The sequence below is a fragment of the Nelumbo lutea genome, chromosome 7 (genome assembly GCF_056320005.1).
Source record: "Nelumbo lutea isolate HS-2025 chromosome 7, American lotus-T2T, whole genome shotgun sequence".
Lineage (NCBI taxonomy): Eukaryota > Viridiplantae > Streptophyta > Magnoliopsida > Proteales > Nelumbonaceae > Nelumbo > Nelumbo lutea.
The window spans coordinates 6,735,870-6,760,702 of NC_142690.1; the positions used below are offsets into that span (position 1 = coordinate 6,735,870).

At 35.0% G+C, this 24,833-nt stretch overlaps 3 protein-coding genes across 5 annotated transcripts; 2 read left to right on the top strand and 1 right to left on the bottom strand.

The window, feature by feature from the left end:
• Positions 1-2,884: 2,884 nt before the first annotated feature.
• Positions 2,885-4,858, top strand: LOC148844865 (protein TEEBE-like). The gene is made up of 3 exons (XM_088954024.1): positions 2,885-3,057; positions 3,298-3,795; positions 4,217-4,858. The coding sequence occupies exons 1-3, from the start codon at positions 2,922-2,924 to the stop codon at positions 4,735-4,737; spliced, it is 1,155 nt and encodes a 384-aa protein (XP_088810150.1). The 5' UTR covers positions 2,885-2,921; the 3' UTR covers positions 4,738-4,858.
• A 1,223-nt stretch (positions 4,859-6,081) lies between these two features.
• Positions 6,082-8,131, top strand: LOC148844866 (protein TEEBE-like). Its single transcript, XM_088954025.1, has 3 exons — positions 6,082-6,390; positions 6,759-7,256; positions 7,452-8,131. Exons 1-3 carry the CDS (start codon positions 6,312-6,314, stop codon positions 7,973-7,975), a joined length of 1,101 nt encoding a protein of 366 aa, XP_088810151.1. The 5' UTR covers positions 6,082-6,311; the 3' UTR covers positions 7,976-8,131.
• A 2,891-nt stretch (positions 8,132-11,022) lies between these two features.
• RLF (reduced lateral root formation) lies at positions 11,023-17,211 on the bottom strand. Of its 3 annotated transcripts, none has more exons than XM_088954026.1 (6): positions 16,955-17,211; positions 16,678-16,751; positions 16,198-16,591; positions 14,557-14,691; positions 11,488-11,538; positions 11,023-11,332 (listed from the first exon to the last, which is right to left on the bottom strand). In XM_088954026.1, the coding sequence occupies exons 2-6, from the start codon at positions 16,708-16,710 to the stop codon at positions 11,256-11,258; spliced, it is 690 nt and encodes a 229-aa protein (XP_088810152.1). In that variant the 5' UTR covers positions 16,711-16,751; positions 16,955-17,211; the 3' UTR covers positions 11,023-11,255. The 3 variants fall into 3 exon arrangements, with proteins under 3 accessions (XP_088810152.1, XP_088810153.1, XP_088810154.1); XM_088954027.1 differs by having other exon boundaries at positions 16,944-17,184; XM_088954028.1 differs by having other exon boundaries at positions 16,678-16,767; positions 16,955-17,171.
• Positions 17,212-24,833: the final 7,622 nt, after the last annotated feature.

Sequence of the window (24,833 nt, forward strand, 5' to 3'; positions counted from 1 at the left end):
ATTAATGACTATAAAAATATTAAAATAATTAAAAATTAATAATCTATACAAATAAAAATTAAAATAATTTTTAAAAAATAATGAAATAATTAAAATTTACTAGTTAATAAAAATAATTATTAATTAATAGATAACACAAGTAAAATTAATAAAAATATTTAATTTTAATAAAAATTAATAAAATAATTGATAATTAGTAAAAATAATTTATAATTATTATTAATTATTATCACTCACCGAACCGCCATTGCTGCAAGTTGCAGCGGCGGTGGCGGTGGCAGGAAGACAAGGGGAGAGAGAACCGTCGTTGCTTATTCAGGCCGTAGAGAGGGTTTGAAGAGAGCTTGATGGTGGTGGAGCTTGTTTAGGTTGCAGAAATTGTTCGAATGACCTAATTTTCGAGTTATATGAGGGACAAACCATGCCATTAAAATTTCATTGAGGATACTAATGTCTTTTGCACACATCTGAATTACATCTTAGTACATTAAAAACCCACCCCACCTCTTACGAATTAAGGTCTGAAATTGGATTTCAGATCAGTAATAAGAGAGCATACCAAACGAAAGTGACATCTAAAAAACAACATTTTCATATTCAGATGTCTAAAAAATGCAACCAAACACCACCTAAGTTAAATAATTAACTTTTTATATTGCCAATCCCAAGCTCAAATAAATGAAGAAAGAGGATGGTATCATGTTGATAGCTGTTTGTAAGACTCAGCTGAATTGGCCATTAACATACAGAAAAGACTATTAATGACAAGCAAAAGTTACCAATCAGCAGGTAGCAATAGTGTAGAGAGAAGAAAACCCATTCATCCGGTGAAGTCTAAATTAATTTAATTATTATTCATTTCCAATACTTAAAGTTGGATAAATTTAAGCTTGATTTATTGGACACCGAAACAATGCATTTCGCAAAACCTACTAAGCAAGCGAAATGTTTTTTTTTTTAATTATAATATTCCCGTTTGCATTTCTGATAAACAAGATACATTCTAGTGAAGAGACCAAAGACAATCTTGTTTGTCAAGATAAACATTAACATTTAGATTCGATTTGGAAGGAGTATAAATACAAATATGTAGAAAGCTCAATTTGGAATGAATACAAATACAAATATATATAATATAAAATATAAGGTTTTGCACTCTATATATTTGTATTTATATATTCCTTTATAAGGCTCCATTTAGAAAGAGTACAAAGACAAATATGTAGAGCACAAAACAATGTACTTTGTATTATTTTATTTGTTTTTGTACTCCTTCCAAACTGAGCCTTGGAAGCATTTTTATCTTAAAGGATACATCTTTTGATTTTCTGAGTAATAATAGGACTGTGCTTCATTTGAAAAAAATAAATAAATCAAAAAATAAAAAGACAAAAAAAAATATCCAATCAGCCCAAGAATGATAATTTTCCCCGTTTCCTTTATCCTCCCTCGTAGGAACCCACCTCATGAGATGGAGAGGGAGACAGAGAGAGCATTCCCCATCACATGGGGATCACCACTTAGTAATATAAGAGTTCATATCTGCACCCCACAACACATCCCTACCGTGTACTGGGTTCATCTCCCAATGATTATCAGAGCCATGATATCATCACCAAAGGATGTTCCCAATACACAGTGGAGATATTCTGTGGGGCGTAGATCTGAACTCGTAATATAACATATACACATATAGACGCATTCTACAGGGACAGCGATGAAGAGGAGTGGCTCCCTGTCCCCACCCTACCCTACCGTACCCTCCCACAATTCTCTTCGCACACTCAATAAAGGAGATAGAGTCTGGCTTCTATCTTATTTTCATTAGGGTCTGACTCAAAACTCTGTAATCATGTGAATGCAATTATTTTGCTCCCAATTCTAATAAAATCTCTCTCGTTTTGTACATGAAAGAGATCCTAGATAACTAATCTTAGACAATTAGTAAATTATTTGTTGTTTGAAAGGCTCAATACAGGATTAAATTAATAAAAGATTAGAAAAGAAAAGGAACAGCTTGAAAGATTGCCATGTTTATCGAGATCATACAAAGTTCTAAATGGATCCCAATCTAGCACATGTTACTTGAAAAAAAAAATGAAAGAAATAAATGAGAATGACAAGTTGTCCTTCCATGTACTCAAAGGTAGTTGCCTTGTCCTCTAATCTTAATCCTTGGCAGGGTTTTACCTTCTCTCCACCGAAATTGGTGGAAGCGTTTATGGGTTCCCATTAGCCTTCATTTTGACCCTTGAAAATGAGACTCGAACATTCCAGCCGATCCCAACCATGCAATCAAAAATCCATTATAGGAAAAAATAGAAAGAATGGCACAGTCAACACTCAACAATTAAGACCATATAAAGGTTTGGACTTTTTAGATCAGGGTCCTGACTATTTCTTAATGGTCTGCTGTTAAGAAATCAAAATTTTGGAATTGTTGGTGAAACATTTGATAGGAATGCAGAACAGACACATCATGTCACTGAATGTGAAGGGAAGAAACAATATCAGAGCACCATGTGCAAAACAACAACAAAAAAAAAAAGAATATTTGATTTAATTTTCCATAAAAGAAGGAAATTCAAAATTTCTGATCTCAGAAAAGAAGTTCAAAGTTGAAAATGAGCTAATCACGGCAAACAATGAGGTTCTTGACGTTAGATTTGTTAATTAACAGGTGCTGGTGGGTCCATGAAATACTTCGTTTTCTTTTTAACTTTGTTAGTAACAGGGGTCCAAGACTCCAAGAAATACATTACTCGAGTTGTCGAGAGAGGTCTCTTTTTTTTGTTGTAATAATTGTCGAGAGAAGTCTTGAGCTTCAATTTCTGCTTTATTCCTTCTTTTTTATTTCTTTAATCACTTTATTTCATCTCAGTCTTTCCAGTATAAATATCCATTCAGTGTCTCTCTTTTCCATGTATAAGAGCTCTCTTCTCTTTGGTTTTTATCCATCTTCCTCTCAGCAAATGAGAATGGCAGAGTTGCTCTCTGTTTGCCTTGTTTTACTCTCCCTCTTCACCACCTCTGCTTTTGCAGCAAAGTATTTAGATGGTAAGTATTGCCTGCTCTATTGTTCTCTCTCTCTCTCTCTCTGCTCAATTGTTTAGATGGTAAGTACTGCAGCAAAGTCTTACTTTTTTTCAATTTCCTACAGCTTTGGTATTACAATCTCTTTAGATGGTCATATATTTCCTAGAAACTTGGTTGCTCCAACTGTTCGACATATTGCTTAGTGTGGTCTTAGTGTCTCCTCCATCTCTCTTCCTCAACTTTTTTTCATTTTGTCTTCAGGACTTCTCCCAAATGGCAACTTTGAAGAAGGGCCCAGTCGATCCAATATGAAGAAAACAGTAATAGTAGGGAAATACTCACTCCCCAAATGGGAAATCAATGGGGTAGTGGAATACATTTCAGGTGGACCCCAACCAGGGAGCTTCTTCTTTGCCGTCCCTCGTGGGGTCCATGCAGTGAGGCTTGGCAATGAGGCCTCTATCTCTCAAACGGTGGCTGTTAAACCAGGATCTTTCTATTCCCTCACATTCGGTGCTACCAGAACCTGTGCTCAGGATGAAGTTTTGAGGGTCTCAGTACCTCCTTTCTCAGGGGACCTCCCTCTGCAAACACTCTACAGCAGCAATGGAGGTGACACTTATGCTTGGGCATTCAAGGCTACTTCTAATGTTGCTAAGGTGACATTTCACAACCCTGGGATTCAAGAGGACCCCACATGTGGCCCCCTCCTGGATGCAGTTGCAATCAAGGAAATCATCCCTCCCTTGCCCACTAGAGGTAAACTTCTATTATTCCTTGGTTTTGTTGCTTTCTCCTTGTTTCATTTATCTGTAATTAGTTCTGATATCGGAAGTTGCACATGATATAAAAACTACTTAGTTTATCTGTTTTTGCCTTTTTGGTAAGAAAACCACTTAGTTGATCAGTCCAGACTAAAGAGCATATTCAATATTCAACAAACACTTGTGTCGCAGAGATTCAAAGTCATTATAGAGTAACTTTCCAATCACATAACACCTGGTGAGCTCTATATTCCATCTCATTGATCTTAAATCAAGATCAAACAGATAAATACGGTGAAGAAATGGATCATAACCAAAAAAGAAAAATATTCTTTCTATTTCAGAAGAAATTTTACCAACCCCCCAAAATAACAGAAAAGGCTTACAATTGGTTGTTCTATTATATGTTTTTGCAGGTAATTTGGTTAAGAATGGCGATTTTGAATATGGGCCTCACTTGTTCAAGAACTTCTCTACAGGAGTCCTCCTCCCCCCCAAACAAAAAGACCATGTATCCCCACTCCCTGGTTGGACTGTAGTGTCCCTCAAAGCAGTGAAGTACATAGATTCAAAGCACTTCTCCGTCCCATCAGGATTCGCAGCAATTGAATTGGTTGCAGGGAGAGAGAGTGCCATTTCTCAAGTTCTAAGAACAGTCCCCGGAAAATCCTACAACCTCACATTCACAGTTGGAGATGCCAAGAATGGGTGCCATGGATCGATGATGGTCGAAGCCTTTGCTGCTAAAGACACCCTGAAAGTCCCATTCCAAGCCCATGGCGGTAGCAAGTTCAAGACTGTGAGTCTCAAATTCAAAGCAGTTGAGCCCAGAACACGGATCACATTTTACAGTGGGTTCTATCACACAAAGCTTCATGACTATGGCACCCTCTGTGGGCCTGTCTTGGATCATGTTAGGGTTTTTCCTGTCTCTTAATTTTCGGTTGTATAATCACCATGTTACCAAGCTACAGTCTACAGAAAGATCCAACTATAATTTTGAATCATAGCTAATGTAACAATCATACTTAATCATACTTGTTGAAATTTTGATTCCAGTAAGTGTTGGTGGAGATGCCTTTGATATCAAGGATTGATGGGTCCCATAAAGAAAACCTAGCTAAGCATCATTCTGTAAAAATGATTCATTCTTTTGTGAGCTTAGGGATCTGATCTCAACTCAGACATGGAGGACCCTGGGCTTGGATTTCAGCCCTTACCCATGTGCTTAGCGTACAAACTTTGTCACTGGCAGACCACCTGAAAGGCAAGACAACCCAAAAGAGATGCAAGTAACCAGGACTGAATTGTGGGCTGTGGGCCAGTGGCTTAATTGGACGGTGGTCTATCTCATGTTCATCAACTTCAGTTCCCATTGCTTTTCTGGTACAATAGAACAACTTCAGCTCCCAGTCTTGAAACACACAGGAGTGAAGACCATGCTATTCATCACATTCCACATGACATGGCCAGAGATCTATACCATCTAATAATATCTACTTATTCGTCCAGGCCCACGGCCCACAAAATTAAGACCTCTCCGATAACCCAGAAGCCAAGGCCAGCATCAAATCGGACAATTTAGTCATCCATATTAACGGTTCAGTCCAGAAAATTACTGCATCAGTGAATTCATAGAAGAATTGGGATGTACTCCTCGTAGACTGGTTTGTATGAGAGGAGTAGAATGGCATTTCTGTAAATTAAACCCAAAATAGTGTCAAAATCCTATGGGTTTATAGTTGCTATCTTGCAGACAATTTCTATCCATTTTAGCTTTATCGGTCTATCTTCATACCTCTGCACGTGGGACACGTCATCTGCTTGACCGTGCACACAAATGTTCTTTCCTTTTACTGTTTGACAGTTCGAATGAAGGAGCGTTCTTTGATGGGTTTCTTTTTATTTATTTATTTATTTATTTTGGTGGGGGGGTTGAATTCTTTTATGGGGTAAAACGGAATAAACCCAAGAAACTGAATCAAGAAGAAATGAGGTATCGTTCATTTAATTCCACATTGACCATGTTTGGTGTCAAAGAAACAGAATCAACCCAACAAACAGAAAGTGTTCAACTTTGGATGAATCACCGAAGATCCAACTAATCACACAATTACTAAAACCAGTGAAGTTTTTATGTCCAGAAAGCGAGAAATATTTTAGATTGTTGAGGTAAAGTTTAAGCAAACTTCCTCATAATTTTAACTTGATTGCCCTCTATACAGTGTACACGTCCCAGACTCCCAGCAATGAAGTATGGACAAAAGGTGAATCCGGAGACACTGAGACAAACAGACAAATCTACTGCAACGTGATTTCTGGTCTGCCTTTTTCTTCCAAACTTCCACGCTCTTGTTTTGCTAAGCAGTAAGCTCCTAAGTTCCCTTACTCTGTAGTGTAACTGCCTTACCCATTTGGTGAATGCTCCATCTCTATATAATGACCAGAGAAGCTCTGTGTTTCTTCCATCCTGAACCCAGCTAAGACCCCTTACTTCCTTGCTCTAAGGAAATGGCGGTGTGGCTCTCCCTCTTTCTTGCTCTCTCCTTGCTCTTCACCAGCCCTGCTTTTGCAGTTACCTACTTAGAGGGTAAGAACCAGCCATCTAGTTTGGCTTCATCATCTACTACTGTGTTGGGTTTCTGTTTTCATTTTCTCGTGTGCATTGTAGAGATCTAATCCAAGTATTTTGAGATGGGGCTTTTGTGTTTCCTCTTATTCTGCTAATGGAGTTTGTGGCTCCGTGTTGCATTTCAAATGTGATGCTTTGGTGTTCTAAACCGTTTTCCAGAGCTGAGATTTCATTATGATTTTATTGATAATGGAAGCTGCTTTTCTGCTTTTGAGTTTCTCAAGTTTCTTCTTCTCCACTGTGTTGATCTGACGGAAAGTCTTTAGTTTCTTTGCATTTGTTTGCTCTTTCTATACTCTGCTGATCTGTTTCTTTTGTTTTTCCAGGACTTCTCCCAAATGGAAATTTTGAAGAAAAGCCCAGTGCATCCAACCTCAACAAAACAGTACTCAAGGGAAAGAACTCGCTGCCTAAGTGGGAAATCAATGGCCTGGTTGAGTACATCTCCGGGGGGCCACAACCAGGTGGCATGTACTTCGCCGTCGCACACGGCATCCATGCCGTGAGGCTTGGCAATGAAGCCTCAATCTCCCAAACAATACCAGTTAAACCAGGCTCTCTCTACTCCCTCACATTCGGTGCTTCAAGGACCTGTGCCCAGGATGAGGTTTTGAGGGTCTCAGTTCCTCCTCTGTCAGGGGACCTCCCTCTTCAAACACTCTACAGCAGCAATGGAGGTGACACTTATGCTTGGGGATTCAGAGCCACCTCTAAGTTCGCCAAAGTCATATTCCACAACCCAGGGATTCAGGAGGATCCTGCCTGTGGGCCTCTCTTGGATGCAGTTGCCATTAAAGAGCTCTTTCCTCCAATGGCTACTAAAGGTAAGGAACCCAACTCTGTATCTTTGTGATTGTGGTTTTGAACTATTATTAGCATCTTCTGAGCTAGATCACTGGGTATCTTGTGGAGTGCATTGTATGTTCAGTTATTCTTCATAACATATACACCTCGCTTCCGGGTCCCAATTTGGATATTCTGTTTCTCAGTCTGAGCAATGTTCTCATGCTTGCTTGCAGATAACTTGGTTAAGAATAGTGGTTTTGAAGAGGGTCCCCATTTGCTACAGAACTCCACCAATGGCGTCCTTCTCCCCCCTAAACAGGAGGACAGCACGTCTCCACTTCCTGGGTGGATCATCGAATCCCTGAAAGCTGTGAAGTTCATAGACTCAGCGCATTTCAATGTCCCATACGGATTTAAAGCAGTGGAGCTTGTTGCCGGGAGGGAAAGTGCCATTGCCCAAATCATAAGAACAGTCCCCAACAGATTATACGGCGTCAGTTTCACAGTTGGGGATGCAAGGAATGGCTGCCATGGATCCATGATGGTTGAAGCTTTTGCTGCAAAAGAGACTCTGAAGGTCCCCTATGAATCCCATGGAAAGGGTGGGTTCAAGATTGCTAGTTTCAAGTTCAAGGCAATTGAGCCCAGGACAAGGATCACATTCTACAGTTCCTTCTACCACACAAGGGTTGATGATTATGGATCTCTTTGTGGTCCCATACTGGATCAGGTCAGGGTTGTTCCTGTTAGATATTAGATTTTCTGGACTAATGGTATTATGGCAATGGTCGGTCTATCCTGCTTTTGTATAATTGACAGTTGAATGTCTGTCCGACTTTACATGCTGGGTGTCTCAACTGTTGGATGTCTACTGCCCCCTTAAGAGAGGCTTTTGTAAGGATACTTCCTAAAATTTCTTTCCGGCTGCAACCCTGCAACACGTAGAAGGGTGGGGACTGGGCTACGAGTTAACATCTGCGCCCCACAATGCCCCACAGCACATCTCAACTGTGTATTGAGAACATCTTGTGATGATGTCTCATCATCTCTCGTATTATTTTCGGGAGATGTTTCCAATACACGGTGCGCTGTGGGGCATTGTGGGGCGCCACTTTGTGGGGTGCAGATGCGAACTCCTGGACTACTGTCCCCAGTCCGAGCACTGAAGGGCTTCCTACAGCGTGCCCCACAACACATCCTCTCCATGCAATTAGAACATCTCAGGGTGCACCCTATGGAGATACCCTCTTAATGGAGGTGTCAATTGGACAGGATTTAGTTCAATCCGATCCAGTCCAATATGAGTCCATTGGACCAGGTCCAATCCAATCATATGAATACTTTGAACTATTTTGGACTGATTCAGTTCAATGTTTAGACTGTCCAACCTGTTCAAATTGGTTTTAATTTAGATTGATTTTAACTCAAACTCTATTGGCACCTGTATTCTTGATGGACAAGATATTGATTCAATCCCATTCAATCCAATATAAGTTTATTATGGAAGGACCAGGTCCAATCCAATCCAATAAATGCTTTGGACCATTAAGTCTGGACTAGTTTAATTCAATATGTCTTATTGGTCCATCCAATCAATTCAAATTGATCTTGATTTGGATAGAATCCTATCCAAAACTGGTCCTTTGACACCCCTACCTCTGAACACCCAAAAAAGCTCACTCTTGCAAGGATTTGTAGCAGCACAAGAGAGGGAGAGAGAAAAGGGAGGATTTGGTTGTTAGGTGGAGCTATAGATGAGTTTGGCTTCAATCAGTGCAAGCCCATGCTCATGAGACCGGATCTGCTTCTCACACTTGGTGCCTCACACGCATCACACGCACATCCTATCATGCATTGGGAACATCTCCTGTACTTATTAGTCATTATTCACGGTGGATGTGCCTGTAAGGCACCCATTTGTGAGGAGCAGATCCCATCACTAAGCTCACACCATTCGAACAACCTCTTGCAATCTTACATCAAGAATATCTCCCCATGAAATAAAACACATAAATACGAAGATATTCCCAATGCAAGGCAGTAAAAATGTTTGAATGGGAGTTACACTGATGAAAGCCGATCTTGGGACAGATAGGCTGAGATAAGAGAGGTTGGAAAACAAAGAGGGCGTACAGAAATTCTTGATTCACAAATAACAACGAAAATGACGAGAAATAAGATGGAATCATGGAACAAATGTCAGATGGAACAAGAGAGCGTACAGAAATCCTTCTTGCTCTAAAAAGAGAAGTTTAAGCAAGATGGCACATTGAATCCGCTTTGGTAAGGGGGATACTAATAGTCTAATACTAATCACGGCATTGGCAAATTGCCACATCAGCCAGATAAATGGCCCTACATATTTATGAGGATGATGTAGTGCACCACGAAGGTGCCCATTTATACTCGTCCTATTTGGTTAGAGCCTTAGAGGTTGCCCTGTTTTCTAGGGAGATTTATCAGAGAGGGAGAGAGAGAGACAGAAACCCAACAACCATTGGAGATCTCCTTCTCCTCCATCGGTTACCCTGTAGCCGCATCCGCAGAAACCCACCGATGGAAGTGTTGTTTTCTGGTTCCTGTTGCTCTCCTCATTTCGATTGGAAATCTCTCCGTTAAATCTCATGCCCGTTAGCAGTGGTGAATCCGTAGGTTCCACTTGCTTTCGTGTTGTCTCAGAGTGATGTTTTCTACACCAAATTTGACAGAATAAAGTAGAAGAGCGCTAGACTTATAGCGGGAATTTGGAGTTAGCCAGAAGGAGAGGAGCATCGGTTAGCATTGGTGAGAGAGAGATAGCGAGAGGTGGAAGGCGGAGGTGGGTGCAGCGGCAGTAACAGAAAGAGAAAAAGAGAAAAAAAGGGAGGAAGGAGAAGAGAGAGAGAGAGATACATGGATTATTGATGTATTTAGTTGGTAAAATGTAATTTTACATTTTCAGTGTAAAATTATATATTTATCAAATGCCTGTAAAATCAAACCGGAGTGTAAAATTTACCCCAGCTCGATTTTACACCTCTACCAAATGCAGCCTAAAATAAAATTTGTGAATGACCTAAAAACAGTCCCTCTAAATGGTCAAGGATATAGTTTGGTTGTCAGCATTGGAAACACGGTAGATAAATGTTATGGTGATTTTCACCATGGAACTACCTACAGGCAAGGATACCTTGAGACTCCATCCCAATTTTCAAGAGTGATTGGAACAAAAGAATAATATGTTGTTAAATTTGGAACTAAAGTAGATAAAAATATGAGAAATTTAAGTTGATTATACGAGGTATGATTAGACGGGTTGAGGATGAAAACAAGATAGAAAAGAATGGCGGAAAAGGGAGAGTTTGTACAACATAAAAATTACTTGGGAGTAATTTAGATAATGGACCTAACATTTGGCATTTTTATGCTCAAAATGGCCCCTCAACTCAAGCCCATGTTTTCATGCTTGTCAGACCGAGATTTTACTATTGCATCAAGCAATCATCCCTTCTGTAAAATAAAATAAAAATACTACTATGTTTTTTCCTAGAACCCTCTAAATTTTTTTTTCCTAGAAATTTTCAGTCTGACAAAAATTCTTACAAAATTTCAAAGAATACTTTGGTTTCAACCCAGGCCAATACGGTACGAAACTGAAATTTAAATCATTGCATTTACTATTGCAACTGTGTTCATTCTTTGGGAGTCTTGCCTATCATTCTTAGATCACCAAATGGGACCTCAGACTCCCGCTCATAATTTAATGGGATAAATGGAGATGCTCTTACTGAGACATGAAAAGTGTAACAAAGAGCTTAATTAGGGTTTAATGGAAAAGAAATTGATTACTGGACTACCAGAATAATAATTATTTTGTGTCTTTAAATGGTACACAGTCAGTTTCTATAAAGGGCGATTTATTCCCCAGAGTGCATGTCAGCTTTCGGTTGCATGAAAAATAATGTAGTGACATGTATAATTTACCATCTTGTTGAGTGAGTCTATTATGCTTAGTACAAATGGACGAAAATCCTGTCCAATGATTGATTTGTTGCCCTTCATCTACTATCATCTAAAGTGCCAACCAGGCACTTCTCCAACAAGAATTCAGCATTTACCCAGGCGTGGTATTTATCTGGAATGAAATGTAAGGATAGATAAATATAGATAGAGATGCATACATACATACATACACACACAATGAATCTGCAAAAAAATGATAAACAGAACCTATAAAAGATTAGTGAAATAAAAACATTACTACAGGGCAATAAACCCATAAAAGGATACTGAATAAAGAAGTGCAATCTTTTCCGGCCGCCTTCATTAGCATATCAATACCTGAGAGGAGAGAAGGTTAAATTAGGATGATGTCCAAATATACAGTTCCTGTATTTGTAAAACCAGATGAGACATGGAAATCTTAGCCAAGAGTCTAAGACAGGAATAGAGATGGTATTTAAGTTATATAAGAAACTTGTAGACTAATTGTCATAATGAACAAATTGATGAAAGTAAAGAAGATAATAGAGCCTTGACCTTTGGTTAAGAAGTGACGCAAACTAAAGAAAATTGGATAAGTTAAATTTCAGATAGAAATACACAACAGTAATACATGGCAGACCACTACCATACATGATTGTACGGCCCTTATTATATCATTAAATAAAGATACATTAGAACCATTTGGCCGTTAGCTTGCCCATAATGGGAAAACATCAATCCAAAAATAAAGATACAAGAAGCCCAAAAAATGAAACATTGGAACCTTTTGACACTACAACACTTCATCATTTTTTTCTTCTGAACAGGTAACACCTCCGGTGGTATAATTATGATTTCTCATTATTTAAGAAAAAAGTGTCCGAAGGTACAGGATTTTAAGCAATATATCAGTATCAGTGTTGCACAGATTCTTTTAACCAATATATTGAACAGGTAACACCTTCTGGGTAACATGTCCTTTTTATCTCCTAGATTATTTGACATAAATGAATGTACAAGATGAATTTCAGACCCCCTTTTCCAGGTATATAATCTTAGAATTCAAAACATATGAACAATTTTAATGGTATAAACTTTTCCATTGACATGTCCATGATTCCATTTTTCTCATCCTTCTTTTTTAGAAAAAAAAGGTAAAGTATTGCATTCAACTTGACAAAAAGTACAAGTGTCAAGTATTGTATTCCATGTTTTCTCATCTCTGCCAAGTCAGGTTCTTAGACATGCATAGGATCCATGTAGCCAACACCATATAATTGGGATAAGGCTTGGATAAGGCCCCAATTAGCACCAATATTGGATGATGCAATTTTAAGTATTCCTGGAGCTAGTTTGCCAATTCTTTTTACTCAGTAATACATTTGCTCTTTTTTGCTCATTTGTTGTGTGCATTTGGATGGAAGAAAAAAGATCTTTATATCCTATCTTCAGTGGGGAACTAACCAAGTATTTCCATTTCCCTTGCTATATAGAATCCTATGAACCTTCTTTCAGTTAGCTTTCTAACAAAGGCCTCCGCTATGTGATTCCTTTTGTGGCATGGCTTAGAGAACATAGAAAACAGGAGGATAATTGGGACCTTAGGGGCAATACAAGAGTTGGACATTCTGGGTGGAACTTCGCTAGGAGAACTGATACACAATTTGGGCATTACATCAGGCTAACCACATGCAAAAAATCCAAGGTACTTCCACTTGGTTGCAAGCACTCCACCTGAAGGTGGGAAGTCAATTTCCAAGGAAATGCATTATAAATAAGTGGCTTAAGTGGGAAAGAATTGATTTTCCCCAAAATGAACGGAAGGGGGGAGTTAAGAAGAGACCAGCACCACCTAGTGACAATTTTTCTTTGCATGGACCTTCTTGAGCCCCATCTTGCTTCTCTGTTATCCTGCATTTGTCTCTCTGATAACTATCCTCCACACTACTTACAAGCCTAAGCCCATGGGGCTCCCCTCCTGATAGCAAAATAAGAGTGCTCCAGAAGATCCACTTTTAGAGTGAGATGTTGATATAATTTTAAATCCCTTTCAGCCTTTAACTTTAAATGTTCTGAAAACTAGTTTGAACTGGAAAAGTGAACCACTCAGATTGCCATCTAACCATCCATACCGCTTAGGCTGATATTGAACTACAATTTTCCCAACTGCTCAAAAGTTGGGAAAAACACTGAAACTTTCTGCAGAACCAGATGCTTCCATCTTCTTTACATTACTTTACCATTACTGCTACATAAACCGTCAGCATAATCTCCAAAAGAACAGAATATTAAATCCTTACCTCAATTTAAGCTATTTAAGGCGCTAGAGTTTCATAGAACCTTGAATGGTTGAAGAATTAACAAAAATAATGTTTACGTAAGGCGACCCTCTATAGGTACCTTGTCGCTTAGGCATCACTTTTGCAACTATATAATGTGTTTGTCTATCTCCTAGTTGCATCAGTTCAAGTAGCTATTACGATGTTATATAAGGGGACAGGTTTCGTGATTTTGGTCACAATTCATTCTGTTTTATGTTTATTAGAAGTTAATAGACCATTATGAATGTGTAAAATGTATCAGAATATAAAAAATAAGTAACTAAAAAGGTAAAATTACAAAGCGGTGCACTTGAGTCCCCTTTGCCTCAAACCAAGAGTGCACATTTTGAAAGTGATGTTGCTTGAGATCAAGTGAGTCACATGCCTAAAAGCATACCTTTCCTGTGTACTTACATGCACCTGGAACACACCTTTTAAATACTAGATTAATAGTAGGTATATAGGGTTGTTATATGAGTTATAATCCATAATTGTGTGTTCTTGTGGGTTAAAGAAAGGTCTGTCTTAGCTCTACTGCAATTAATATTTGTTTCTTAGAAGTTCCTGAGTCTAAATTGGAATCTATAAAGGAAAGTTAGACCTCTCATGTTGAGTATATAGATAGAACCATTGCAATTTAAATTTGAAGACTAAAAGTTATGTTCTAGGAAATTATGATTATTATGGAGATGTCTAAGCTATTTGCCACTTCACATGATCTTATTACAGAAACAACAACAATGAACTGGCTTCCTTGGGTCTTCTTTGCATAATAGACCAAGAAGAAAATGTAATAGATAAATAACCGGATTAAAGGTTGGGAAATAGGAAATAGGAATAGATTACCACCAAAAAAAAAGAAAGATATTACAAATTTATTTCTTAGTCAACAACAATAAAAAACACTCAGTAAGTATGAATATAATAACAATCATTCTGATTGAAACCCAAAACATGTATTCTAGAATTTTTAAAGGAACAGGAAATCTGCTCCAACCATCAACATGTAACTACAAACAAAAATAAGAAAAAAAATGAGTGATTTAATGCATACCTCCAGGGTGAAATTTCATGTAAGGTGATATATTGTATACGCGACCTTTTAAAACTGTCCAAACAGAACCTTCTGTTTGGTGTTGTTTAACTTCTTCCATAGATATAAGCCTTTTATTTGACTTCCCCTTCAATCCTGAAACAAGCAATATAACCCACAAAACCACATATTATATTATTTTGGTATCCTATACAGTAAAGAAACAACATATATTCCCATGACCGTGAGACATTTTAGGAGAAAAAAACAAAATAATTTTCATTGTCACCAAAAGAATTAAAAAGCCTTTTGACTGCAGAATGATCCCCATTAACCTTTAAATTTCAATTTCTAAATAATAATGTCCTCCCCTTCCCACAATTCCCTTTCCTTTCGAAAGGTTCAACCAGATCTAAGGAGAACCAATTAATCACCAGGTTTCTGATGTTTATAATTTTATATAACATATAAAGCCTTTCTACTTCCAAATTTCCAAAACACCAAACCTTAAGTGCAGATCGCATTTGATGCAAAACATTTTTGAAATAAAACACTAAAATATGAAAACAATGTAAGATTTCACTTAAATCCTATCAACAAAAAAAAAAAATCATTGATCTTCCTGAAATGCACCATTCAATCAAAGGATTAACCAAAGGTTACTTTCTGAAAGAGTTTCAAAAAGATGAGCCAGTGAAAATGTCAAGAAGCAAAAAACAAATGTACAAAAAAAACACCAAAAATAAAATTGTCTCAAGCATTTTCTCATTAGTACATGGGATGAAATATTTATACTGGCCAGAGCCATAGACACTCCATTCAGTATCTTTAAGTGAAAGTTAAACAAATGCCAACACCAAAAAGGAAAATTTTAACAAGAAATAGGGAAAGATAGTGCCAAATTGCCAATTAGGCATAAAGATCTGCAGATGAATGTCATTCTAAAGCTTTAAGTGTAAATTAACTTTATTAATAGGTTCTACAGAAATTTAGCAATCCATACAGTAAGATAGGGTCCATGTGCATGTTGGCACCATATTTCATATAAACTCTCTCTATAATTCGTAAGGGTCTGACCCCTGTTTTTTGTTTTCCTTTCTTTTTAATTGTACACCTTGTGTACCTTTCTCTTTTATTAATGAAATCAGTTACCTTTCTCTCAAAAAAAAAAAAAAAAAAAAGAAAGCATCTAACTTTTCTGCCTCATATCTTAATTTTTTAGTAGTCTAAATATAAAGAGATGTGTGAGTTCTGAATCTCTGCAAGTTGATATTCCAAACTTAAAAGGATTTTTTTTTTTTATAATTAACTTAAAGGGATTTTTTTACAGCATAAATATATCCTTGATAGATCGAACCTAGGATCAGAGCTATCCATAGACCATAGGCGGACTTGTAGGGCCTAGGGAGTAAGGAGTGGAAAGTACACTTATCCTCAAAAAGGTTGACTTCCATTTTCAAAATCCATCAAGTGTTTTATTTTAAAACATCTTTTCTTTTCTATTTATACAAGTTCCTCATACGAACTTATTCAAACAACTATTAATAAACAGATTTACACGCATCTCCAGTTCAAAATCAGAACTCTCGTTAGTACTAATCAACTGACTAACCTTACTCTAGAACTAACTTCAACAACCAAAAACAAAAAATCGTGAAATACCTGCAAGGTCGGGATGTGCGTTTGTAAGTCTTAACCAATCCACTTGGCTAAACCCCTTCTCGAAAGGGACCTTAGCACGAGCTACAGGCTTTCTGTTAACAGTCTTCTGTTCCTGTGGAACACCGGCTGAAGCACCAACATTTGTTGAGACATTTTGTTTTGATGATTCACTCGAAGGTTTTGGAGGCGACGTGTCAGTGACATTAAAAGACAAAGAGCCAACTGTTCCCTGCTTCTTAAAGGAAGCATTTTGCGACGCCTGATCTTTCCACAGAATACCATCTTTCTGTTTAACACCAGCGCTATTTGAGAGATTATCTTTCATAGTGATACCACCAATCTTGGGCAGAATCTCCTCAGCTCCCAGACCATCCTGATTTGCGGGTGGAGCAACCTAAAAAAGAACTCCCATGAAGTTTTTCTGATGCAAGCAGATTACAGACATGCAAAACCATTCAACGGGAGTTACACTAAACTTGCCTGACAAAAGGTGAAATCATCATCATCGGCCATATCAATTTCAACAAATTCTTGTGTTTGGACCAAGTATTGATCTGAAACGAAAAATCTCTTCGTAATCTTAGTCAGGTTGTTTTGCTTTGGTGAGAGGATTTTATTATGATTGTACAGAATTAACAAACTTAAAAGCATCACAGGTGAAAAAAGCATAAAATTGAGCATATAAATCAAAACATAGAAAGAAGAAAAGTAAAGAAATAAAATGAAAATCAATCAAACAGGTTCACCTGAAATTTACCTGAACCCTCAACGCACGGTAGCTGGTTATCCTGATCAATTTGCAATTTTAGTCCAACTTGATTGATTCTTCTTCGCCTTTGAGTGGGGAAAAATCAGGAATATTTACAATGGAAAATTTGAAATAGGGAAGAGATAGAAGCGAAAATTTTGAAAAACTAGGGCTCCTTAATGCACAGAGCTGAGACCATGAATGAGTTGTAGGGGGAAGGAGGAAGTTCGACATTGGGCATTGTAGAGGGTAAAGAAGCTTTGGTTGGAGTTACGAAACTACCCTCCAGTGTGAGCTGGAGCAGTGGTACGGACTATGGAGATACGGAGAGCAATCTCCCTCTGGCGAATCAAGGGGCGCCACGCCACCTAAGCTAGGTGACGATGGAAGTACTACAGATGTACGGATTAATGACGTGTTTACATATGATTGTGGTTCATAAATAGTTGTACACGTCTTGTTTGCACCAGATCCGGACTCGAGTTCTGCATGCATCCTCTATGTTGACTGGCCAAAGGCAACTGGGCCGCTGCTTTCTTGCCACGTCTTCCTACACATGAAAGAAGGGAACGAATTGACCTATACCCCACCGGCCCACCACATATCATTGGGCTGTATTGGGCCGTTAGCGGTTGGATTAGGTGTTTCATTAATAAGATTGGTGAGATTTGGGCTCCAACCCAACCCAATTTTAGATGGATTGGATTAATGTCGAAACCATGGTACCCGAGAACCGATTATGGCTCCGAGTCCAGGGATCCGAGAACCGTTTATCTGGGATTTGGACCAGAAGGTCATACCATTTGACCATGGAATTGGTGGTCAAAAGATGGTTGAAATTTGGACAGTCGGAAACATTAGGATATGTTTGGTTTGAAGGAAAGGATAGGGAAGGGTAGGAAAACCTTTACAAACATGGAGAATATCGGTTCACACAAGACCCTCACAGTCCCTTGCAATCATGCATTGAGAATATCTCACTGTAAAAAAATATACAAACATGAAAATATTTCCAATGCACAGCTGCAAAAAGCTATAAAAATACTGTGAGGATACTTGTGTGAGAACCAAATCCTGAAAAGTCATTGACACAGCGGTAGAACATTGCCAAGAACACTTATGCGAACACAGTTGTTTGCACAAAAACTAACGACGTATTTGGGCTTAGGCCCCAGGATAGGCTCAGGTTGATCTAATAATTGGTATATATTTGTATATGTAAAATATGTGTGCATATATGTGGTATGCAAATATGTGTTTTTGTATGTATTTATGTATGTGGTTGGATCGGGCTCAGGATACTTAAGGACTAGGCCTGAGCCTAATCCAAAAAAAATTAAAAAACAACAACAACAAATTTCAGACTCAGGCCTAGACTCAACCCAAGAACTGAAAATCCAAGCTCAGTCCATCTAATATTGTGGACTAGGTTTATTCCAGCCTCAGGTTGGGTCTGTTCAAGTTGTACTCCTAGGATGGAAAAATACTTTTCTTTTTAAGTTACTTTTTATTCTATTTCTATCATTGATAAAAATAATTTTAATTTATCACACTTATTTTTGTTTGATAGGATGAATACATAACATTAGAGATGTATACAAATATTTCTACAAAATTTCTATATCTTTTTAATTATTTTTGTATTTCTATCTTTTTAAATTTGTTATTATTTAATTATGACATCATGAGTTGACTTATTTGACCTAAAAGGTTGAATTATTGATCAAGCACTTAACGGGAAACAGTTTCATTTTGGGGTTAGTTTTAAATTTGTGTGTTTCATTCTCATTATTAATAAAAATACTTCTTATGTGTGATACTTATTTTTTAATATCACATTGACCCTAATGGTTGATTACTTGCCACTTGGATGAAAGTGAATTTTTTTTTTTTTTTTTCATGTTAGCCTTAAGCATAATGGTTTTGTGCCCTTAAAATTATTGGATATAAATTTCAGGGTAAAAGGCCTAAACCACCTCTAAGGTTTCTCCTAAGTATTGAAACATCCTCTCTTATTTCAAATTGGACTAAGACCTCCCTTTTTGGGTGATCCATCCGACAAAGACCTCCCCACCATTAACAATGCGCTAATATCATTTTACATTTGACATTACATGTAGTTAAAATCTTTCAAACACCCAACTTTATCCACATTGGATGAACAATGCTATTCCTATCGCCTCTGGTATAGTATCGGACAAAATGAGTTGTAAAGAAAATTCTGAGAGCTCTATGCAAATGAATAAGACATGGGTATTCGAGGGGTTTTACCATGAGAAGAATGGCCAGGTTGTTGTTGTTGCCCTTAATCTTAGCACATGCACATACATATATGTGGTCTCCCTTTGGGTTTTACCATGAGAAGAATGGCCAGGTTTTATATATTCTTTTTAAAGAACTAATGAGATGCTCTCCCTCTCCAACAATCTCCTCTCCTAAAATTTATACTAAACTACCTCCCCCACTTTCTCCTAAATCATCCCTAATTTCTATTTATCCCCTAACTTATCTCTAATTTACTAGAGAATTTCTCTCCAAATTATCTCTAATTCCTATTTATTCTCTTTGCCACTTTTTATCTATATCTATCTAAAGAAAGTTAAAAAATTAAAAATTATTTAAATATTTTAACAAACTATATAATAACTTTAAAATATTTATTAAAAACACAAAAATAATTATAATAGAATAATAGATTCAATAATATGCATATTATTAATATGTTTATATTTTTACAAAATTCATGCTGAAATTATGTACTGACAATATAAATTATAATTTCCAGATTATTCAAGTTAAGTGTTATTCAAATAATAGAACTTTAACATTAAAAAATAAAATATTATTTCAATAACTAAATATCTTAAATAAGAAAATACTAAAAATAGCAGAATAATTACATAGAAAATATTTATTTATTTAAATATTTCAATAACTAAATATTTTAAATTCAAATAAAGAGTATTTTTAAATATTTTATATATTATTTACGAAATATTTAACATAATTATATTTTAAATAGCTAAAATAATGAAATTGTGCAATAAAAAAAAACTTAAGATAAAAAATCATAACATAATATTCAAATTAATAATAATTTAATATTTTTACAAAATTAATAATGAAATTATGTAATACTAGTATAAACATTAAAATAATTATTAAAAAAATTATTATAATAGATTTAACAATATTCATACTATTAATAGTTTTATATTTTTTACAAAACCATCACGAAATTATGTACTAACAATATAAATTATGATTTTCCAGATTATTAAAATTAAATGCTATTCAAAAAAACAGAAATTGAACATTAAAAAATAAAATATTATTTCAATATTTCAATAACTAAATATCTTAAATAATAAAATAATAAAATAGCTAAATAATAGCATAGAAAAATATTTAATTATTTAAATATTTCAATACCTAAATATCTTAAATTCAAATGATGAGTATTTATAAATATTGTATATATCATTTAAATACTTAAATAACTAAATATTTAACATAATTATATTTTAAATAGTTAAAATAACGAAATTATGCAATAAAATATTTTAAATAACGAAATATTTAACATAACTATATTTTAAATAGTTAAAATAACGAAATTATGCAATAAAATAAAAAAAATAAAAAATCATAACATAATATTGCTATAAATTTTCAATAATTATTGGAGATTAAACTATTGTTATTTATTAGAGTTGAGACTATTAATTTAACTGAAATTATGAGTGTCCATGAGTTGGTTCTGTTCGGTCATAGGCTATTTGGCCAACCAAATTGACTTGGTCAGGTTGCGAAGTTGGTGAGATGAAACCAATTGACCTTTTGTGAAAACCAACCCACTCAAGTCGTATCGTTTAGGTTGATTTTTTTGTTTGCTCAGTCGGTTCAAAAGATTTAAACTTAAAAATTTAATTTAATTTTAAAAATTCTAGTGTAATTATTAAAAAATTAAAAATTAGATTTATGATATAAAACATTTTAGACTAAGAAATATGGGAAAATTTCCACTTTTCCATATTAAAAATTATACATAAAATATAAAATATTAATATATATCTATGGTTAGATCGTTCGATTTTGGTTGGTTTACAAATGTCCAAGTGAAACTAATCCAACTTGGTCGAATTGAGAAATTTTTTAACCAAAGCCGACCTAAAATATTAGAAAACCAACCAACTTGGGTCGAGTTGATCAGGTTGGTTTCATCAGTTTGATGAATAAACCTAATTGAAATTAATTATTGTTATTTTTGTATTATAAAAAATTTATGAAAAGTAGTATATAAAATATGAATAATTATTAATTATTTAAAAAGTTGAAAATATAAAACAATTGTATACACTTATGCTTTTCTATTAGGGTCATTTACTAGAACATACCTTATAGTTTTACATATTTACTTAAACCTAACTTATAGTTTTCATTTTTTACTAAAACATCCCAAATATTTTACAACTTATTTACTTAATCAACCTTTTCATTAAGGAGTGTTTGTTTTGCCATTTAGGTCTATGATTTTTTATTCCATAAATACCCTTAACACTTTCTTCGATGTTTTTTTTTTTTGAAATTTCAAAGAAAAATGAAGTATAATTACGAAAGCCTTTTGATTATTTTCATCAATTCTGTCAAATTTAAATTGAATGAATGAAAAACAGTCTGTAGTTTTGCATGTTTGATCTTGGGCTTCAGTATTCAAAGGGACTCTAAAGTCTAAGTGACCATCTCAATTGGGTAATTGGCAGGTGTTATAAGAGTTGAAAATGATGAAGATTTTCAATGTAAATCATGGGCAGGGCACTTTATAAGTTAACATTAACTAATGTAAGGGCATGGCTACAAGAAAAGGTAAAGATATCAGTCAGCATTATGAAATCAAATTCAATTTTTATGACTTACATCAAAACCAAGGTGGCAAGGTAAGTATTTTTTCTTTAAATAGTTAGATATGTTTCTCTTGACAAAGTTGGTGTGTTCAAGTCTCATAGAAGTTACTTTTCAGGTCATTTTTATTTATAATATACAATATCAAAGCAATATTTAGTTCATTTTTATTATTAAAATAAAATATTATGACCATCCTTAATTAGTTTAATTTATCAATGCTATTCAATATCAAAAATTCAATCTGAGTATAATCTAAACCTTAGTTTCCTCAAAAAAAAAAAAAAAATCTGAACCTTAGAGATAGGGTCTGTCTGGTTCACAGGAATAGGGGTTTGAAATCAGAGTCGAAATGGGATGGGTGGAATTGGAATCTCATTCCCGTTCATGCTGAGATGACATTCCACCATTTGAGGGATGGACATTCTCTCCCCTCCCTTGAAAATGAAATCTCATTCCAGCTTATTTTAATTCCAATTCTGATTCTTATTTAAACTAAACTATGGGAATAAATCATCCCAGTTCTGATTTCAAGGGAATTTGATTCTGATTCCAAATGTGAACCAAATAGATAAAATTTAGATACATGTGTATCCAATCCGAATGACTTATTTATGCAAATGTCCATAATTTGCACATAACTTGAATAAATGCTTATGTAAACATTTTGACTTTGTTTGCATTTTCATTGGTGTGAATGCATAGGAGTTTAAATAGGCAAACTGTAAATTCTGATTTACTTTTGCTTTAGATTTGGTTTCGACTTATTTCTTCGTGAGATGTAAAATAAGGAATGAAATAAGTTCCCACCATTTGTGAAAGATAGTGGAGGTAGGAGGAGGGTTAGTTGTTTAGGCTGAGTTTAGAAGGAATACAAATTCAAATATGTAGAGTGCAAAACCTTATGCTTTGTATTATTTTGTATATATTTATGCTGTACATATTTGCATTTGTACTCTTTCCAAACTAAGCCTATGAAATACAAATTCAAAATAGGAAGCAAGATGATGTGGCCCCCCACTTTATATGAAATAGAATTGAAGTAGGAAGGTGGTGTAAATATTAAATCAAATTTTGAGATGCAAAATTTGCACTACCAATGAGTGCAATAAAACAAAATATACAAATTTTGTATCAGATAGAAGTACAAATCAGAATGACAACCAAATAATTGAAAATTTGAATGACATACAAAATCTGTATCCAATATTTGCACCACAAACAAACAAAGTCATAACGATATGATTTGGCATTGTTTATCCATTATCTAAATCACTAGCGGGTAAGCACCTACTTCACAAGGGCAAAATTTAAAAATGCCATTTGAAGATACAATAATAAATTAGGTTATATTTTTTAAAATAAAATAACTATAACTATATTATTATGAATAATAAACAACCATGTAGAACTAGTCTTGAACCGATTATTTAATTGGGATCAAATCATAAACCTCATTATATTAAAAATAATAGTCAAAATAATACTAATTTATTTTTATGTTAATAAGTTAAACATTTTTAACTAATATTATCTTATTTTTTATTTATCAAATTTACTATTTCAAACATGAAGCATGATAAAAAATACAAGAAAGATATAAAATTATATATTCATAAAATGTTTGGTTCCGGGCATGAATCAATTCTGGACAAGTAAGATTGAAAATCAATCCAATAATTAATCAAAACAAAATAATGGAACCAAAACCGTTATAATTATGTTCAGTCAATTTAGCTCCATCAAAATAGAGCCAATCCATTGGTTCAACCCTAGTTTTTCTTAAATAAATTAAATAAATAAATAAAAGTCTATTGGGATGGGACTGGTATAGGCTATCTCAAACTAGACTCGATTCGTTGACAACACTAAATCTTGGGCTCAAGGAGAGAAAATAATTTGTTAATAAACTATTTCTGAATAAATAAATAATTTAATAAAATAAATAAATAAATAAATATTTATTGAAAAATGTCTCTTAATGTCATATATCTTTTATTCTATCGATTTATTTAATTTTACTAAATAAATAAATATTTAAATAATAATAATAATAAAATAAATAAATGAATAAATAAAAGTTGAGATAGAGAATAGGAGAGAGAGAAATATAGAGTTGAGAAAGAAGAGGAATGGCATTTTATTTATAGGATGTCATAATTATAAATAATTGTATGTAGCACTAATGTAATTTTCGAATGCCACTGAGTCAATTATATAAGGAGATTTGTCTTATTTGTGGCATTGATATAATTTTTGAATATTATAGACGCAATTATACAGGGAAATTTGTCTTATATGTGACTTTCTTGTAATTTTTTAAACAAAGAAAGATGGGAGAAAAGAGAGAATGAAGAGTGAGACATGTGTCAATAATTTAGAGAACAAAAAACATGTATGTATCAACTTCCCAATAATGGTGTACACCCTCCCAATGCTTCAAATATATAGATAGATATGCTTCAAAAATCAAACAAAATAAAGACAACTGTCATCATTTGTGAAGCTGATTTTTATCATCATCATCTAAGCCTTGTCCCAACCACATGGGCTCTCCAACATATAAATACTCTTTTGCCATACCATTCCGTTCATTGTCATATCCAGTAAATCTTCTTGAGAGTGAGACCCATTTACTCATTTAGTGTTTTCCATTTGCCAACCATTGTGTGGGCTCAACTCAATGGCTCAAAATCAAGGTTTTGCCTTTTCTAAAATTTAGTTTAAGGTTGAATGTGTAATTAAAAGTTTATCCATTTAAAGCAATAATAGTTGGATAGTAAACCAATTTGAATCTCTTATCCTCAACATTATCATCCGCTTTAATGATTTGCCTTGCAAGTAGCCAAGTAAAGAAATAGAAAGTGACTGATTTCAATTAGAGTTCAGATCTGCCGCCACAATGTCCCATGGCATATTTCAGATGATGACATCATCATTTTTTATACATCCCAGAAAATATTCCTAATACACGGCAGGGATGTGC

Bases quoted from the DNA above. Each gene is read 5' to 3' on its own strand.
- RLF (XM_088954026.1), bottom strand. From the start codon at position 16,710: ATGGCCGATGATGATGATTTCACCTTTTGTCAG. The intron at 16,592-16,677 runs GCAAGTTTAGTG...GTTCTTTTTTAG, and splicing joins ATGATTTCACCTTTTGTCAG to GTTGCTCCACCCGCAAATCA. The intron at 11,333-11,487 runs GTATCCTTTTAT...ATTTCATTCCAG, and splicing joins AGATTGCACTTCTTTATTCA to ATAAATACCACGCCTGGGTA.
- LOC148844866 (XM_088954025.1), top strand. From the start codon at position 6,312: ATGGCGGTGTGGCTCTCCCTCTTTCTTGCTCTCTCCTTGCTCTTCACC. The intron at 6,391-6,758 runs GTAAGAACCAGC...TTGTTTTTCCAG, and splicing joins TGCAGTTACCTACTTAGAGG to GACTTCTCCCAAATGGAAAT. The intron at 7,257-7,451 runs GTAAGGAACCCA...GCTTGCTTGCAG, and splicing joins TCCTCCAATGGCTACTAAAG to ATAACTTGGTTAAGAATAGT.
- LOC148844865 (XM_088954024.1), top strand. From the start codon at position 2,922: ATGTATAAGAGCTCTCTTCTCTTTGGTTTTTATCCATCTTCCTCTCAG. The intron at 3,058-3,297 runs GTAAGTATTGCC...TTTTGTCTTCAG, and splicing joins TGCAGCAAAGTATTTAGATG to GACTTCTCCCAAATGGCAAC. The intron at 3,796-4,216 runs GTAAACTTCTAT...ATGTTTTTGCAG, and splicing joins CCCTCCCTTGCCCACTAGAG to GTAATTTGGTTAAGAATGGC.